At 40.1% G+C, this 17182-nt stretch overlaps 1 protein-coding gene and 14 non-coding genes across 19 annotated transcripts in view; all 15 read left to right on the top strand.

The window, feature by feature from the left end:
• Positions 1 to 17182, top strand: part of fbxo4 (F-box protein 4) — a 67797-nt gene that overhangs the window by 517 nt on the left and 50098 nt on the right. For all 5 annotated transcript variants that reach the window (XM_087264880.1, XM_087264881.1, XM_087264878.1 and 2 more), the window contains exons 2-5: positions 3320 to 3552; positions 6144 to 6367; positions 6469 to 6544; positions 7181 to 7350. In XM_087264880.1, the coding sequence (XP_087121006.1) occupies positions 3320 to 3552; positions 6144 to 6367; positions 6469 to 6544; positions 7181 to 7350 (703 nt within the window). The remainder of the gene's footprint in view (positions 1 to 3319; positions 3553 to 6143; positions 6368 to 6468; positions 6545 to 7180; positions 7351 to 17182) is intronic.
• trnav-cac (transfer RNA valine (anticodon CAC)) lies at positions 9872 to 9944 on the top strand. Its single transcript has one exon. It is a non-coding gene; the product is annotated as a tRNA-Val (tRNA).
• Positions 10226 to 10298, top strand: trnav-uac (transfer RNA valine (anticodon UAC)). The gene has a single exon. It is a non-coding gene; the product is annotated as a tRNA-Val (tRNA).
• trnav-cac (transfer RNA valine (anticodon CAC)) lies at positions 11063 to 11135 on the top strand. Its single transcript has one exon. It is a non-coding gene; the product is annotated as a tRNA-Val (tRNA).
• trnav-uac (transfer RNA valine (anticodon UAC)) lies at positions 11417 to 11489 on the top strand. Its single transcript has one exon. It is a non-coding gene; the product is annotated as a tRNA-Val (tRNA).
• Positions 12076 to 12148, top strand: trnav-aac (transfer RNA valine (anticodon AAC)). Its single transcript has one exon. It is a non-coding gene; the product is annotated as a tRNA-Val (tRNA).
• trnav-uac (transfer RNA valine (anticodon UAC)) lies at positions 12608 to 12680 on the top strand. Its single transcript has one exon. It is a non-coding gene; the product is annotated as a tRNA-Val (tRNA).
• trnav-aac (transfer RNA valine (anticodon AAC)) lies at positions 13267 to 13339 on the top strand. The gene has a single exon. It is a non-coding gene; the product is annotated as a tRNA-Val (tRNA).
• trnav-cac (transfer RNA valine (anticodon CAC)) lies at positions 13445 to 13517 on the top strand. The gene has a single exon. It is a non-coding gene; the product is annotated as a tRNA-Val (tRNA).
• On the top strand, positions 13799 to 13871 carry trnav-uac (transfer RNA valine (anticodon UAC)). Its single transcript has one exon. It is a non-coding gene; the product is annotated as a tRNA-Val (tRNA).
• On the top strand, positions 14458 to 14530 carry trnav-aac (transfer RNA valine (anticodon AAC)). Its single transcript has one exon. It is a non-coding gene; the product is annotated as a tRNA-Val (tRNA).
• trnav-uac (transfer RNA valine (anticodon UAC)) lies at positions 14990 to 15062 on the top strand. The gene has a single exon. It is a non-coding gene; the product is annotated as a tRNA-Val (tRNA).
• On the top strand, positions 16181 to 16253 carry trnav-uac (transfer RNA valine (anticodon UAC)). Its single transcript has one exon. It is a non-coding gene; the product is annotated as a tRNA-Val (tRNA).
• trnav-aac (transfer RNA valine (anticodon AAC)) lies at positions 16840 to 16912 on the top strand. Its single transcript has one exon. It is a non-coding gene; the product is annotated as a tRNA-Val (tRNA).
• trnav-cac (transfer RNA valine (anticodon CAC)) lies at positions 17018 to 17090 on the top strand. Its single transcript has one exon. It is a non-coding gene; the product is annotated as a tRNA-Val (tRNA).

The raw sequence follows: 17182 nt of genomic DNA, 5'->3' as shown, positions 1-17182 counted from the left end.
AATTTAGCTTTCCATTTGGAGTTATTTTAGCGTAATGTTTTTTTAATGTCTTGTGTTAAAAGTCTGATATCATTATACCAGGTTGTTTAAAACTATTTTGCATTACAAGTAATAGTAAGAAAATACTAATACAATACATAACAGCAGTGGTGGAAAGAGTACCATTACTTCCCTAAGCATGTAGTACAAGTAGAATAAAAGTATCTGTTGTAAGTATTACTCAAAATATAAGTAAAAAGTAGACCTTTCAAAAGTACTAAAGAGTAGAGAGTATTATGCTATAAAAACTGATGCGTTTACATGCAATATGTGGATGTGTGTAAACGTAACATTCTGTAGTGCATCTAGTTATTGCCCAGCAGGCACACAATGTCATTAAACGCTAATATTAGGTTAGATTTAGGTTGTGACATCTGGTGACCAAAATTCAATGGCTATAGCCAGCATTTAGGGCCAACATTATCTTTTTGTCCAATAATAACTTCAAATGACGTTAATATTTGGTCGATTTTTAGGACTTTAGAAAGTGATCAAAATCCAACGTCAAGCCATCATCTTAAACCAACATCATATTGACTTCAAACACTGACATTTATTCATCAGGTATGGCCACCAAATTTCAACATCTGCTAGACGTCATAATGGTAACGTCATTAGATGTTGATATTTGGTTGCTTTTAGGTTGGACATTGATGTTGGCCTGACATAGAGTTTTCCAACCCGATTTTCATTTCCAAACAAAATGCAACGTCCCCATGATGTTAGGGTACAACGACAATCTGGGGTCATATTGATGTCTTGTGCTCTTTGTGGTCTTCTCATCAGTGACATGCATCTAAACAGTCTCTGGGTCAATGCCTGTAAAGATTTTGGACATCTTCTTGGACACTTTCAAATCTTTCAAATAGTTTGCTGCAATTATAAAGCACACATGTCTTGAGGTAGTTCATTATAATGCGATTTATCTTCTACAGTTGAAGTCAGAATTATTAGCTCCCTTTAGATTTTTTTTTCTTTTTTAAATATTCCCCAAATTATTTTTAACAGAGCAAGGAAATTTTTACTGTATGTCTGATAATATTTTGTTCTTCTGGAGAAAGTCTTATTTGTTTCATTTCAGCTAGAAAAAAAGCAGTTTTTAATTTTTTTAAAAACATTTTTGGGACAAATATATTAGCCCTTTAAGCTATATTTTTCCCCCAATAATCTACAGAAAAAAGCCATCAATATACAACAACTTGCCTAATTTCCCTAACCTGCCTAGTTAACCTAATTAACATAGTTAAGCCTTTAAATGTCACTTTAAGCTGTATAGAAGTGTCTTGAAAAATATCAAGTAAAATAATATTTACTGTAATCATGGCAAAGAGAAAAAAAAATATTTTAGAAATAAGTTTTTAAAACTATTATTCTTAGAAATAATGAAACTGAAACAATAATGAAACTGAAACAATCTTCCCTCTATTAAACAGAAATTGGGAAAAAAAATAAACAGGGGCGCTAGTAATTCAGGGGGGCTAATAATTCTGACTTCAACTGTATGTGTGATTTGATTGGACAGGAATCACAAGACTGATTTTTCTAATCTCCTTAGACAGGAAGCAATCAAGTAGTGACTTCAGGTTGAAGCAAAGTAGTGGAGTAAAAGTACAGAAACTGCACTATAAATGTACTTAGGGGAAAGTAAAAGTACACATTTTTTAAAACCACTTAACAAAATACAATTTCTGAGAAAAACTACTCAATTACAGTAGTTTGAGTATTTGTAATTAAGTACTTTACACTACTGATTAACAGTAAGAGAAAAAATAAAATAAAAGAGTGGACATATTTCGGATATGCAGACATCACAAGCAGTGTTGGGGAAAGTTACCTTTGAAAGTAATGCATTACAATATTAAGTTACTTCCCAAAAAAGTTACATAGTTACTTTTTATGGAAAGTAATGCGTTACTTTTAAGTTACTTTTTCATACCGAACTGAGGCTTGATGTATCTTTATTTTTTTTTAATAGATGAGCTATGCATTTAATCACACACTATAACCTTCATTTACTTAAAAAAATAAACGTAAAATAGTACAACAATGTTACCTTTTAAGAACTTCCTGATGTTATACATGCTGTAAATATACAGTATATGTATACAACATTTCCGTTGCATTGTACATGTAGGCAATAAGACATGACAATAAGGTTTAATACAGATTAATGATATTTCAAAATCAATGTGTTTGCTACTTTTGTATTTTTGTCTTATTAGTTTAAAAACAATGTTTATTGAGACTATAATCCCCATACATGTGTTCAAAATATGTAGAGTACTTCCATTACATAAATGTAAGGCTCTGTTATCTTGGTTTCTGTCTGTTCCCGCAGGGAGCTCATTCTCTCATTAAGTGTGGGATTCGACGTGATTACACTCATTTTAATTCAGCAAATATATATATATATATATATATATATATATATATTTTTTTTTTTTTTTGTATTGAAGTAAAGTAATAAGAAAAGTAATATTATTAACTAGCTTTACTTGTAGAGCTTTACCCCCAACACTAATCACAACAATTGTGAGAACATTACGAATGTTAACCAAAACTATAAAACTGTTATCATAAAATACAACTTAAAATGGTCTAATAACTTTGGTGATTTCAAAGTCTTTAGAGCTTTGAACATATTCTTAAATTACCTTAAAAGACATGCGTCAGATCATGCTTACAATAGATGGTTATGACTTATGGAAATTTACCAAGACAAAGCATCTTGTTATTAAAGTAAAAATAGTAATAGTTGTACAAGGAGAACAGGAGAAATAACACACAGAGACCAAAAAAGCTTTAAAAATGGGCAATGATAAAACCGATGTAGATTTATTTTTATTTAATTACAAAATAAAAATGGAAAAATTCTCTGTGAATTTACTCAAAGTAGGTTGCAATGTTATAGTCTATAATGATTTTCTTTTATTTTACACAGGATTAAGTGTTTAAAAGAGAAAAGTCCACTAGTTATTCAATGTAATTCATTACACTTGACATGAGCAAAAGTGCATTAAATGATATACACACACACACTAAGTTTTCTTGTTTACAACTAATTTTGTAAAGCATAACACCAAAACAACATGAAGCATGATAAAGTACTGAAGACTAGATTAATGATACAAAAAAATCAGCTTTGCATCACATGAATAAATGACAAATTGATATTTTTATTATAATTCAAAGTAGGAAGAAAGAATCCAGCAACTGCCCAATTATTAAACAATCCTCCAACACATAATTCTTTTGTGCTTTTTCTTATTTAAATACACAGGTTGACATGCAGTTCCTCATCATGACCTTCCTGTCTCCACAAGACCTCTGCATACTGGGAGGCACCAGCACATACTGGCGGTCAATGGTTCGAGACCCCGTGCTGTGGAAGTACTTCCTGCTGCGTGATCTGCCTCTCTGGCAGTCAGTTGACCATTTATCATTGCCTCAGGTCAAGCTCAATAGCTCAGCTGTGCTAGAGGACTCTGAGATGCAGTTTGATTATATGGCAGAGTAAGTGCTTAAAACTGAGACATAGGACACTTTGATAACAAAAAAACAAAAAAAAAATCAGCCCTGGATGCACTCTTTCTCTCTGTATTAACTGCATTTATTATAAATAACTATAATTATATCATCATAATATATTTGTAAGTATTGCATTAGTCCAGGGGTGTCAAGGGTGTTTCTGGATGGCCGCAGCACAGCAGAGTTTAATTCCAGCCCTGCTGCAACACACCTATGTGTAGTAGAGATGCATGGTTTATCGGCCCAAAAATGCTACTTTTAATGTTATCATTATCGATCCGTTTTTAAAATTAAGCCAATAGATTACGTAATTTCACTCATTCGGAGCTTTCTTTACATTGTTTATTCCTTTAAAGTCCATCCTTGCTTTGTGTGGTATTGCTGTGCATTAATTACTCCAGGAGTAGCCATATTCCTTATCACAGTAGATATGTACGATAGAGTGGCATTGTGTATTTTGGTTAAAATCACACATGCCTGCAGTTAAAAGCTTCAAATTCACAAAAACTTCAAACTTCAAACCTTTCATCGACCATTTTTCCTACAATTGACTGACAAGAACGAACATAGGTGCGGTGCCTGATTGACAAGCAGCTTCTGCATGTGTTCAAAAGAATCTAAAGCGCCAAATGGGATGATTTACGCTGCATTTTCTAAGGTAAATCTGTCTTTATTTAGCTTTTCGTTTGTAGGGCGGTCTGAACTGTCAAAATACCTCTCAAATTGCTTTTTCGGACATCATATTTGTACATATGTATATTATTGTAACACATTTTAGTTTAGCTGGTTTTACAGTTAGGCAAACAGTTGTTTACTGTATAAAAATGTAACATTTTGAAATATTCATATTTGTCGGCTAACATATTGATTATTGGCCTCCAATTCTTAAGTTATCAGTTATCAATATTGGCCAAAAATCCATATCAGTGCATTCCTAATCTGTAGGTATCAAAAGCCTAAAGCTCTCTAGCAAATTAGTTTGACCAGCTGTGTTTAATTTGGGTTGAAACTAAACTGTGCAGAGCAGAGTTTGACACCTGTGCATTAGTCGGCCAGTGGTATATGAGATCAATATAAAAAATTGTTCGGCATTTAATGTGAAATGTTCTTTTTATGTGACCATACCCTACCATAAGTCTAAAGATTGTTAAATTGTATACCGAGGTCTGCATGGGACTTTTTAAAAAGAAAATAGGCTATTTTTTTTATTTCGCACCCAACTGCTCCTTCTATTCATTCACTCTATGTTCACCGGCTGTTCATTTGGAATGTTTTTCTACCTAATCCAACCACTCCCGCTGTATTAAAATCTTATTTCCACAATCTCATATTTACATATTTACCAGCGGCTATACTAAAAGTGAGAGGTAACAATCAAAAATTTAATTTTTTAAATGCCATCAAGTTACTTTTAACATTTATCTGTCAGCACAATAAGAAAAAAATGTCACAGAAAATAAATAAATAAATATGACATTGAAAATTCCGAGTTGAAAGTCCTTCAAGGACAGCGCATAAGCATTGTTCTTTCATTATTCTGCTCTGTCACTTGTCGACAAACTGCCTTTCTGTCTAAGAAGCATTATGCACAAGCTGCATGCTAGGACCCGCGAGTTAAATGCATTAAGCAGAACACATTGCTCCTTATGTGCAGCATGTGTATACAGTCCTGAATTTTGATGTGATAAAAAGCCTCCACAGCTCAAGACTGAAGTTTAAATGCAGATATACTTTTCTAAAAGGATATCGGAAATGGCATAGTCTATTGTTTGACCACCCATTCCCTTTCAAATTACAAGTTCTGCCTGCTCCCGCATTCCATAAGGAAAATGTATCCACTGTTGCAAGAAACCTGGTCAGGTCCCACTGTTCTTGCTGGAGAGCCTTGAGAATGCAGACCTATACAGTGGAGAAGAAATAATCATAATTAGAGAAGTTGAGAACATTGGCTCATTAGGAATATTAAGGTTGAAGTAGGGGTAGATGTTAATAAAACACAATAGGTTGGACTCATGTACATGGCGTTATGTACATTAAAAAATAATAATTCAAAAGCTGCAGGATAATTGTACAGCCCACTGACCATAGTTTATAACTAACTCAGCTAATTATCAAAATTCTACACTTTATCCTGTCTTTGTCATTATCCTGTCATGCATTTGTCTTTTGCGGATGACTAGCATTTCTGGGGAGATACTTGTTTTATTGACACTTTAATAGTGCAACGCTTTAGAAATTTCTTTTTTGGATGAACAAATTTTCCATTTCTGCCTTGCAGCTGTCCTTCAGATTTGATGTAACTCATAAAATATGCCACAAGATGTCTTTTAATCTGTTGAGATATCTTCAAATTGGATTAAACAGCCACCCTGAAGTGTAGAAAATTTTAGGCTGGTCTCTAATTGTGATATCCACTATATATCTCCATCATAGGTGTGCATTATTTTTGAATAATTCAATTGTCTGCTGTTAATTACTTTTTGCTTTCATAGTGCTTTATGTCTATTAAGGTTGCCGGTAATTCAACAACACCTATAACGTTTACTAATATTTTCATTTTGGCATGACATCCATAGGTATCTACGTGTCTGCCCAGCTTGTCGAAACCAATGGCGCCATCAGCCCAGGGCAGCGTTTGAGTCTGTGGCTTCCTTCTTCCAGTCTTTTGTTCCTGTTGCAGAGCCGCAGTTCGCCATGTTCGGCCCTGGGCTTGAGCAGTTAGAGGTTTCACTAATGAATGTGATGATGAATTCTCCTGAAATTCTGCCTATAGCAGGAATACCTCAACGACAGATTGATGGTTGAGTGGCATTACTTTTATTTTATTCAATGACTTATTCAACTGAATGAATAGCTGCATAGATTATTATTTTTCTTGACTCTGACTGGATTCTTTTTCAGGTATTGGATCTGGAATCAGTTTTAAGTACAAAGATCAGCACAGATTCAATATTGCAACATTATATTCAAATAACAGGTGATTATTATTTGCTATTAAAATACATATTTATAATTATGTGTTTTTTTTATTTTTTACTGCATTTACATAGTTTTACTATATTGTGGAACTAAACACTTTAATTTAAAAAAAATTATTACAGATGTTAAAACTTTAAAATATAATTTATTTCTGTGAATACAAAACTGAAATTTCAGCAGTTATTGCTCCCTTCTTTAAAATGGTACATATGTTTTATTTATTATCAATTTGTAAAAAGAAAAATAATTCTGTTATAATTCATATTTAATCATTTATTTTATGATAAATAGGAAGTAGAAAGCAAGAATTTTTTTAAATGTATGTTTTGTAACAAACATCATTTAAACATCACTTAAATTAAAATTATTATAGTTTAATGTGTTTATATTCATACAAAAAAAAATTTGAATCCATGATTAACTGTTATTTAAAAAAAAAAAAAAGGGCCGCATGTCTATTTTGCTTAATATCTCATTTTATCTTAAGTGTCAAGTTTGTTCAGTTGAATTTGCCCCTTTTGGATAATGTTTTAATACATTTAAACATCAATGGTATTTTTGTAGCACTTGATGTGTAAATGTGTCACAGAATACATTTTGAATTTATGAATGGAAGTGTTTGTCTTTGATTTAGGATGGAGCGAGAGAGAGCTCGTCTGGAGCAACTCAGTCTGCGCAGTAAAATCTTCATCTATGAAGAGGACAGTGAGTCCAACATACCCGCAAGCCTCAACCCTATGTTTAATCAAGTGTGCCAAGCTGTGAATGGATTCATCTTTGTTGCCAATGCTGAGACAGAAAGAGGTTTGACTGTCTTGTTTTGAGCTTACGTCTTATAGGCTTATGCTGGAAAATATGTATATAAGCTTGTGTATTGTGCTTGTTTATGAGTTTCTTTAAAAAAGAAAAAAAAAACTTTTTTTTCAATTAGGCTCATTTTAAAACACCCTAGAGTTAAACTAATAAGTTTTTCTATTTTTTTAATCCATTCGGATGAACTCTTTGTCTGACGGGAGCACTTTTGGCTTAGCTTAGAATAAATCATTGAATCTGATTAGACCACTAGCATTTCACTTAATGATTTCAAAAAAGTTAAAATAATTATCCTATTTAAAGCTTGACCCTCCTGTAGTTACACCATGAACTAAGAAAGAAAAGTTGCTTTTTTCTATGTAGATATGGCTAGGAACTATACAGTATTTTCAGCGTAATAATAAAGAAACTTTATTGCAGTACCATGGCTTAAACAGATACAATATTACTCTTTAATTATTTGTTGTACAATGCAATTTTTAAAATTATTTTACCTGACAATTCAGTAAACAAATCTTTCCTATCGCTAACACTGGGTTTTCAAATTCCCCTGCTTACTTACCTAGTTTCGCTACTTCTTTAGGTTTCCATAGTGTAGTGGTCATCATGTTCGCCTAACATGTGAAATGTGCTCTGTTCAAAACCAAGCAGAAACAGTGCTCTTCTTTTGATGAGAAAATAATAGCAGCAACTGCCACATAAGGAACGTTGTCTACCGGCACCCAATCAAAAAGGGTGTATGTTTGAGCGGTATTCAGCGATTCAACAAGACAAGGCAACGCATACAAGAAGAGTCAGAGTTTTGTTTTCTTTAGAGAGAGGGATATTCACCGGCGTTCAGGAGTACTCGGATGAGATGGGTTTTAGCTATCTTTTAAAGGATACCAGTGCATCCGTAATCTGAGTGGGAATGAGAAGATGATTCCACCAGAGTGGAACATTGGATGAAAACATTGTGAGAAGTAGCCTACAGTCTCTCTGCGATGGCACCACAAGACTGTGCTCACACCCCAACCGGAGGCTCCTGTGGTTATCACGATGGCTTCACAAGCGGAAGGTCTCCTGTTAGAAAGTGGGGGGAAACATGCAGATTTGCTTTTATGCACATTCTCACTTGGCGTGTATGCTTAAACCTGCGGGGAGCTTGTCACGCTGAGTAGGCTTTGTCCGCTTGATTGACAAATGCGTACACCTTGTTCTATCCATGCAGGCCTTCCTTCCCAGCTGGAAGCACATGTGGGGTTTCTGTAGTGCAGTGGTTCTCAAAGTGGGGGTCGGGACCCCTTGAGGGGTCGCGGAACAATGAAGGGGGGTCGCCTGGTGATTTTCAAAAATCTACTTATTATTATTAGGCCATAAGACTTACCATATTTTATCCATAACCAACTGAAGAGAAAAAAACTTTCGTTTATAGTTACTATAGTAGCTTATTTACTAGTTCTATTGGATTGCAACCCCTGGGGTAATTACATTATATTAAAGACAATAGCGTCAGATGCAGCAGATTGATTTTATAACACCAGGTTAAATTTTCTGGCCCATTTACAGCACTCACATACAAAATAAAAAATTAAACGAAGAATAGACTTTGGTCTATTGGTGTGTGTGTGTGCCATTGCATGCAAGTTTTCTGTATTTAACCACCTCAGAGGATATTGGGGGTCGCGGGTCACTGGTATTGTTATTTTAGGGGTCGCGTGCTCAAAAGTTTGGGAAGCCCTGCTGTAGTGTAGTGGTCATCATGTTCGCCTAACATGCAAAAGGTCCTCGGCTCGAAACTGAGTAGAAACAGCGCTCTTCTTTTGGTGCGAAAACAATAGCAACAACTGCCGCCTTAGGAACGATTGTCAACCGGCACCCAATCAAAAAGGGTATTTGCTTCCTGCACTACTGTAGGTTTCCGTAGTGTAGTGGTTAAATTCACCGGCGTTCAGGAGTACTCGGAAGAGATGGGTTTTAGCTATCTTTTAAAGGATACCAGTGCATCCGTAATCCGAGTGGGAATGGGAAGATAATTCCACCAGAGTGGAACATTGGATGAAAACATTGTGGGAAGTAGCCTACAGTCTCTCTGCGATGGCACCACAAGACTGTGCTCACACCCAAACCGAAGGCTCCTGTGGTTATCACGATGGCTTTACAAGCGGAAGGTCTCCTGTTAGAAAGTGGGGGGAAACATGCAGATTTGCTTTTATGCACATTCTCACTTGGCGTGTATGCTTAAACCTGCGGGGAGCTTGTCACGCTGAGTAGGCTTTGTCCGCTTGATTGACAAGCGCGTACACCTTGTTCTATCCATGCAGGCCTTTCTTCCCAGCTGAAAGCGCATGTGGGGTTTCTGTAGTGTAGTGGTCATCACGTTCGCCTAACACGCGAAAGGTCGTCGGTTCGAAACCGAGCAGAAACAGCGCTCTTCTTTTGGTGCGAAAACAATAGCATCAACTGCCGCCTTAGGAACGATTGTCAACCGGCACCCAATCAAAAAGGGTATCTGCCTTTTGCACTACTGTAGGTTTCCGTAGTGTAGTGGTTATCACGTTCGCCTCACACGCGAAAGGTCCCCAGTTCGAAACTGGGCGGGAACAGCCTTGACTTTTATGACAATTGTCAAACCAGGCTTCTGTTGAGCACTGCCATACACTGAAAACATTCTTTGTGCAAAGCGGTGTGAGGCTAGAAGTTTGAATTCAACTCCGTCTTTACCTGCCATTGTGGTGTCGCAAAATTGCGTAGAATCTGATTTCTTTTAGCTTTGTGTTTTGCATGAGCAGGTGGCCAGTGCGTTTGCTGGCCCTCCACAGTGCAGACCTTTCAAGACAGCTCTATAAAAAAGACTATAAAAACTTGAAACAATACAGTCGTGTTGGTTTCCGTAGTGTAGTGGTTATCACGTTTGCTTTACACGCAAAAGGTCCCCTGTTCGAAACTGGGCGGAAACATACGTTAGGCAGACACTTTTGTCCAAAGGCGCTTACAATAGAGGAGGTATTCAGCGATTCAACAAGACGAGGCAACGCATACAAGAAGTGCTATTTATTCCAACTAACTTGTTTGTGCTCAGAGAATTTAGTGCAAGAGTCGGAGTTTTGTTTTCTTTAGAGAGAGGGATATTCACCGGCGTTCAGGAGTACTCGGAAGAGATGGGTTTTAGCTATCTTTTAAAGGATACCAGTGCATCCGTAATCCGAGTGGGAATGGGAAGATAATTCCACCAGAGTGGAACATTGGATGAAAACATTGTGGGAAGTAGCCTACAGTCTCTCTGCGATGGCACCACAAGACTGTGCTCACACCCAAACCGAAGGCTCCTGTGGTTATCACGATGGCTTTACAAGCGGAAGGTCTCTTGTTAGAAAGTGGGGGGAAACATGCAGATTTGCTTTTATGCACATTCTCACTTGGCGTGTATGCTTAAACCTGCGGGGAGCTTGTCACGCTGAGTAGGCTTTGTCCGCTTGATTGACAAGCGCGTACACCTTGTTCTATCCATGCAGGCCTTTCTTCCCAGCTGAAAGCGCATGTGGGGTTTCTGTAGTGTAGTGGTCATCACGTTCGCCTAACACGCGAAAGGTCGTCGGTTCGAAACCGAGCAGAAACAGCGCTCTTCTTTTGGTGTGAAAACAATAGCATCAACTGCCGCCTTAGGAACGATTGTCAACCGGCACCCAATCAAAAAGGGTATCTGCCTTTTGCACTACTGTAGGTTTCCGTAGTGTAGTGGTTATCACGTTCGCCTCACACGCGAAAGGTCCCCAGTTCGAAACTGGGCGGGAACAGCCTTGACTTTTATGACAATTGTCAAACCAGGCTTCTGTTGAGCACTGCCATACACTGAAAACATTCTTTGTGCAAAGCGGTGTGAGGCTAGAAGTTTGAATTCAACTCCGTCTTTACCTGCCATTGTGGTGTCGCAAAATTGCGTAGAATCTGATTTCTTTTAGCTTTGTGTTTTGCATGAGCAGGTGGCCAGTGCGTTTGCTGGCCCTCCACAGTGCAGACCTTTCAAGACAGCTCTATAAAAATGACTATAAAAACTTGAAACAATACAGTCGTGTTGGTTTCCGTAGTGTAGTGGTTATCACGTTTGCTTTACACGCAAAAGGTCCCCTGTTCGAAACTGGGCGGAAACATACGTTAGGCAGACACTTTTGTCCAAAGGCGCTTACAATAGAGGAGGTATTCAGCGATTCAACAAGACGAGGCAACGCATACAAGAAGTGCTATTTATTCCAACTAACTTGTTTGTGCTCAGAGAATTTAGTGCAAGAGTCGGAGTTTTGTTTTCTTTAGAGAGAGGGATATTCACCGGCGTTCAGGAGTACTCGGAAGAGATGGGTTTTAGCTATCTTTTAAAGGATACCAGTGCATCCGTAATCCGAGTGGGAATGGGAAGATAATTCCACCAGAGTGGAACATTGGATGAAAACATTGTGGGAAGTAGCCTACAGTCTCTCTGCGATGGCACCACAAGACTGTGCTCACACCCAAACCGAAGGCTCCGGTGGTTATCACGATGGCTTTACAAGCGGAAGGTCTCCTGTTAGAAAGTGGGGGGAAACATGCAGATTTGCTTTTATGCACATTCTCACTTGGCGTGTATGCTTAAACCTGCGGGGAGCTTGTCACGCTGAGTAGACTTTGTCCGCTTGATTGACAAGCGCGTACACCTTGTTCTATCCATGCAGTCCTTTCTTCCCAGCTGAAAGCGCATGTGGGGTTTCTGTAGTGTAGTGGTCATCACGTTCGCCTAACACGCGAAAGGTCCTCGGTTCGAAACCGAGCAGAAACAGCGCTCTTCTTTTGGTGCGAAAACATTAGCATCAACTGCCGCCTTAGGAACGATTGTCAACCGGCACCCAATCAAAAAGGGTATCTGCCTCATGCACTACTGTAGGTTTCCTTAGTGTAGTGGTTATCACGTTCGCTTCACACGTGAAAGGTCCCCAGTTCGAAACTGGGCGGGAACAGCCTCGACTTTTATGAAAATTGTCAAACCAGGCTTCTGTTGAGCACTGCCATACACTGAAAACATTCTTTGTGCAAAGCGGTGTGAGGCTAGAAGTTTGAATTCAACTCAGTGTTTACCTGCCATTGTGGTGTCGCAAAATTGCGTAGAATCTGATTTCTTTTAGCTTTGTGTTTTGCATGAGCAGGTGGCCAGTGCGTTTGCTGGCCCTCCACAGTGCAGACCTTTCAAGACAGCTCTATAAAAAAGGCTATAAAAACTTGAAACAATACAGTCGTGTTGGTTTCCGTAGTGTAGTGGTTATCACGTTTGCTTTACACGCAAAAGGTCCCCTGTTCGAAACTGGGCGGAAACATACGTTAGGCAGACACTTTTGTCCAAAGGCGCTTACAATAGAGGAGGTATTCAGCGATTCAACAAGACGAGGCAACGCATACAAGAAGTGCTATTTATTCCAACTAACTTGTTTGTGCTCAGAGAATTTAGTGCAAGAGTCAGAGTTTTGTTTTCTTTAGAGAGAGGGATATTCACCGGCGTTCAGGAGTACTCGGAAGAGATGGGTTTTAGCTATCTTTTAAAGGACACCAGTGCATCCGTAATCCGAGTGGGAATGGGAAGATAATTCCACCAGAGTGGAACATTGGATGAAAACATTGTGGGAAGTAGCCTACAGTCTCTCTGCGATGGCACCACAAGACTGTGCTCACACCCAAACCGAAGGCTCCTGTGGTTATCACGATGGCTTTACAAGCGGAAGGTCTCCTGTTAGAAAGTGGGGGGAAACATGCAGATTTGCTTTTATGCACATTCTCACTTGGCGTGTATGCTTAAACCTGCGGGGAGCTTGTCACGCTGAGTAGGCTTTGTCCGCTTGATTGACAAGCGCGTACACCTTGTTCTATCCATGCAGCCCTTTCTTCCCAGCTGAAAGCGCATGTGGGGTTTCTGTAGTGTAGTGGTCATCACGTTCGCCTAACACGCGAAAGGTCCTCGGTTCGAAACCGAGCAGAAACAGCGCTCTTCTTTTGGTGCGAAAACATTAGCATCAACTGCCGCCTTAGGAACGATTGTCAACCGGCACCCAATCAAAAAGGGTATCTGCCTTTGGCACTACTGTAGGTTTCCGTAGTGTAGTGGTTATCACGTTCGCCTCACACGCGAAAGGTCCCCAGTTCGAAACTGGGCGGGAACAGCCTCGACTTTTATGAAAATTGTCAAACCAGGCTTCTGTTGAGCACTGCCATACACTGAAAACATTCTTTGTGCAAAGCGGTGTGAGGCTAGAAGTTTGAATTCAACTCAGTGTTTACCTGACATTGTGGTGTCGCAAAATTGCGTAGAATCTGATTTCTTTTAGCTTTGTGTTTTGCACGAGCAGGTGGCCAGTGCGTTTGCTGGCCCTCCACAGTGCAGACCTTTCAAGACAGCTCTATAAAAAAGGCTATAAAAACTTGAAACAAAACAGTTGTGTTGGTTTCCGTAGTGTAGTGGTTATCACGTTTGCTTTACACGCTAAAGGTCCCCTGTTCGAAACTGGGCGGAAACATACGTTAGGCAGACACTTTTGTCCAAAGGCGCTTACAATAGAGGAGGTATTCAGCGATTCAACAAGACGAGGCAACGCATACAAGAAGTGCTATTTATTCCAACTAACTTGTTTGTGCTCAGAGAATTTAGTGCAAGAGTCAGAGTTTTGTTTTCTTTAGAGAGAGGGATATTCACCGGCGTTCAGAAGTACTCGGAAGAGATGGGTTTTAGCTATCTTTTAAAGGACACCAGTGCATCCGTAATCCGAGTGGGAATGGGAAGATAATTCCACCAGAGTGGAACATTGGATGAAAACATTGTGGGAAGTAGCCTACAGTCTCTCTGCGATGGCACCACAAGACTGTGCTCACACCCAAACCGAAGGCTCCTGTGGTTATCACGATGGCTTTACAAGCGGAAGGTCTCCTGTTAGAAAGTGGGGGGAAACATGCAGATTTGCTTTTATGCACATTCTCACTTGGCGTGTATGCTTAAACCTGCGGGGAGCTTGTCACGCTGAGTAGGCTTTGTCCGCTTGATTGACAGGCGCGTACACCTTGTTCTATCCATGCAGGCCTTTCTTCCCAGCTGAAAGCGCATGTGGGGTTTCTGTAGTGTAGTGGTCATCACGTTCGCCTAACACGCGAAAGGGCCTCGGTTCGAAACCGAGCAGAAACAGCGCTCTTCTTTTGGTGCGAAAACAATAGCATCAACTGCTGCCTTAGGAACGATTGTCAACCGGCACCCAATCAAAAAGGGTATCTGTCTCTTGCACTACTGTAGGTTTCCTTAGTGTAGTGGTTATCACGTTCGCCTCACACGCGAAAGGTCCCCAGTTCGAAACTGGGCGGGAACAGCCTCGACTTTTATGAAAATTGTCAAACCAGGCTTCTGTTGAGCACTGCCATACACTGAAAACATTCTTTGTGCAAAGCGGTGTGAGGCTAGAAGTTTGAATTCAACTCAGTGTTTACCTGCCATTGTGGTGTCGCAAAATTGCGTAGAATCTGATTTCTTTTAGCTTTGTGTTTTGCATGAGCAGGTGGCCAGTGCGTTTGCTGGCCCTCCACAGTGCAGACCTTTCAAGACAGCTCTATAAAAAAGGCTATAAAAACTTGAAACAATACAGTCGTGTTGGTTTCCGTAGTGTAGTGGTTATCACGTTTGCTTTACACGCAAAAGGTCCCCTGTTCGAAACTGGGCGGAAACATACGTTAGGCAGACACTTTTGTCCAAAGGCGCTTACAATAGAGGAGGTATTCAGCGATTCAACAAGACGAGGCAACGCATACTAGAAGTGCTATTTATTCCAACTAACTTGTTTGTGCTCAGAGAATTTAGTGCAAGAGTCGGAGTTTTGTTTTCTTTAGAGAGAGGGATATTCACCGGCGTTCAGGAGTACTCGGAAGAGATGGGTTTTAGCTATCTTTTAAAGGATACCAGTGCATCCGTAATCCGAGTGGGAATGGGAAGATAATTCCACCAGAGTGGAACATTGGATGAAAACATTGTGGGAAGTAGCCTACAGTCTCTCTGCGATGGCACCACAAGACTGTGCTCACACCCAAACCGAAGGCTCCTGTGGTTATCACGATGGCTTTACAAGCGGAAGGTCTCCTGTTAGAAAGTGGGGGGAAACATGCAGATTTGCTTTTATGCACATTCTCACTTGGCGTGTATGCTTAAACCTGCGGGGAGCTTGTCACGCTGAGTAGGCTTTGTCCGCTTGATTGACAAGCGTGTACACCTTGTTCTATCCATGCAGGCCTTTCTTCCCAGCTGAAAGCGCATGTGGGGTTTCTGTAGTGTAGTGGTCATCACGTTCGCCTAACACGCGAAAGGTCCTCGGTTCGAAACTGAGCAGAAACAGCGCTCTTCTTTTGGTGCGAAAACAATAGCATCAACTGCCGCCTTAGGAACGATTGTCAACCGGCACCCAATCAAAAAGGGTATCTGCCTTTTGCACTACTGTAGGTTTCCGTAGTGTAGTGGTTATCACGTTCGCCTCACACGCGAAAGGTCCCCAGTTCGAAACAGGGCGGGAATAGCCTTGACTTTTATGACAATTGTCAAACCAGGCTTCTGTTGAGCACTGCCATACACTGAAAACATTCTTTGTGCAAAGCGGTGTGAGGCTAGAAGTTTGAATTCAACTCTGTGTTTACCTGCCATTGTGGTGTCGCAAAATTGCGTAGAATCTGATTTCTTTTAGCTTTGTGTTTTGCATGAGCAGGTGGCCAGTGCGTTTGCTGGCCCTCCACAGTGCAGACCTTTCAAGACAGCTCTATAAAAAAGACTATAAAAACTTGAAACAATACAGTCGTGTTGGTTTCCGTAGTGTAGTGGTTATCACGTTTGCTTTACACGCAAAAGGTCCCCTGTTCGAAACTGGGCGGAAACATACGTTAGGCAGACACTTTTGTCCAAAGGCGCTTACAATAGAGGAGGTATTCAGCGATTCAACAAGACGAGGCAACGCATACAAGAAGTGCTATTTATTCCAACTAACTTGTTTGTGCTCAGAGAATTTAGTGCAAGAGTCTGAGTTTTGTTTTCTTTAGAGAGAGGGATATTCACCGGCGTTCAGGAGTACTCGGAAGAGATGGGTTTTAGCTATCTTTTAAAGGATACCAGTGCATCCGTAATCCGAGTGGGAATGGGAAGATAATTCCACCAGAGTGGAACATTGGATGAAAACATTGTGGGAAGTAGCCTACAGTCTCTCTGCGATGGCACCACAAGACTGTGCTCACACCCAAACCGAAGGCTCCTGTGGTTATCACGATGGCTTTACAAGCGGAAGGTCTCCTGTTAGAAAGTGGGGGGAAACATGCAGATTTGCTTTTATGCACATTCTCACTTGGCGTGTATGCTTAAACCTGCGGGGAGCTTGTCACGCTGAGTAGGCTTTGTCCGCTTGATTGACAAGCGCGTACACCTTGTTCTATCCATGCAGCCCTTTCTTCCCAGCTGAAAGCACATGTGGGGTTTCTGTAGTGTAGTGGTCATCACGTTCGCCTAACACGCGAAAGGTCCTCGGTTCGAAACCGAGCAGAAACAGCGCTCTTCTTTTGGTGCGAAAACATTAGCATCAACTGCCGCCTTAGGAACGATTGTCAACCGGCACCCAATCAAAAAGGGTATCTGCCTTTGGCACTACTGTAGGTTTCCGTAGTGTAGTGGTTATCACGTTCGCCTCACACGCGAAAGGTCCCCAGTTCGAAACTGGGCGGGAACAGCCTCGACTTTTATGAAAATTGTCAAACCAGGCTTCTGTTGAGCACTGCCATACACTGAAAACATTCTTTGTGCAAAGCGGTGTGAGGCTAG

The sequence above is a fragment of the Danio rerio genome, chromosome 8 (genome assembly GCF_052040795.2).
Source record: "Danio rerio strain M-AB ecotype USA chromosome 8, GRCz13ab, whole genome shotgun sequence".
NCBI classification, from domain to species: domain Eukaryota; kingdom Metazoa; phylum Chordata; class Actinopteri; order Cypriniformes; family Danionidae; genus Danio; species Danio rerio.
This window is presented reverse-complemented; position numbering and strand designations above follow the sequence as displayed.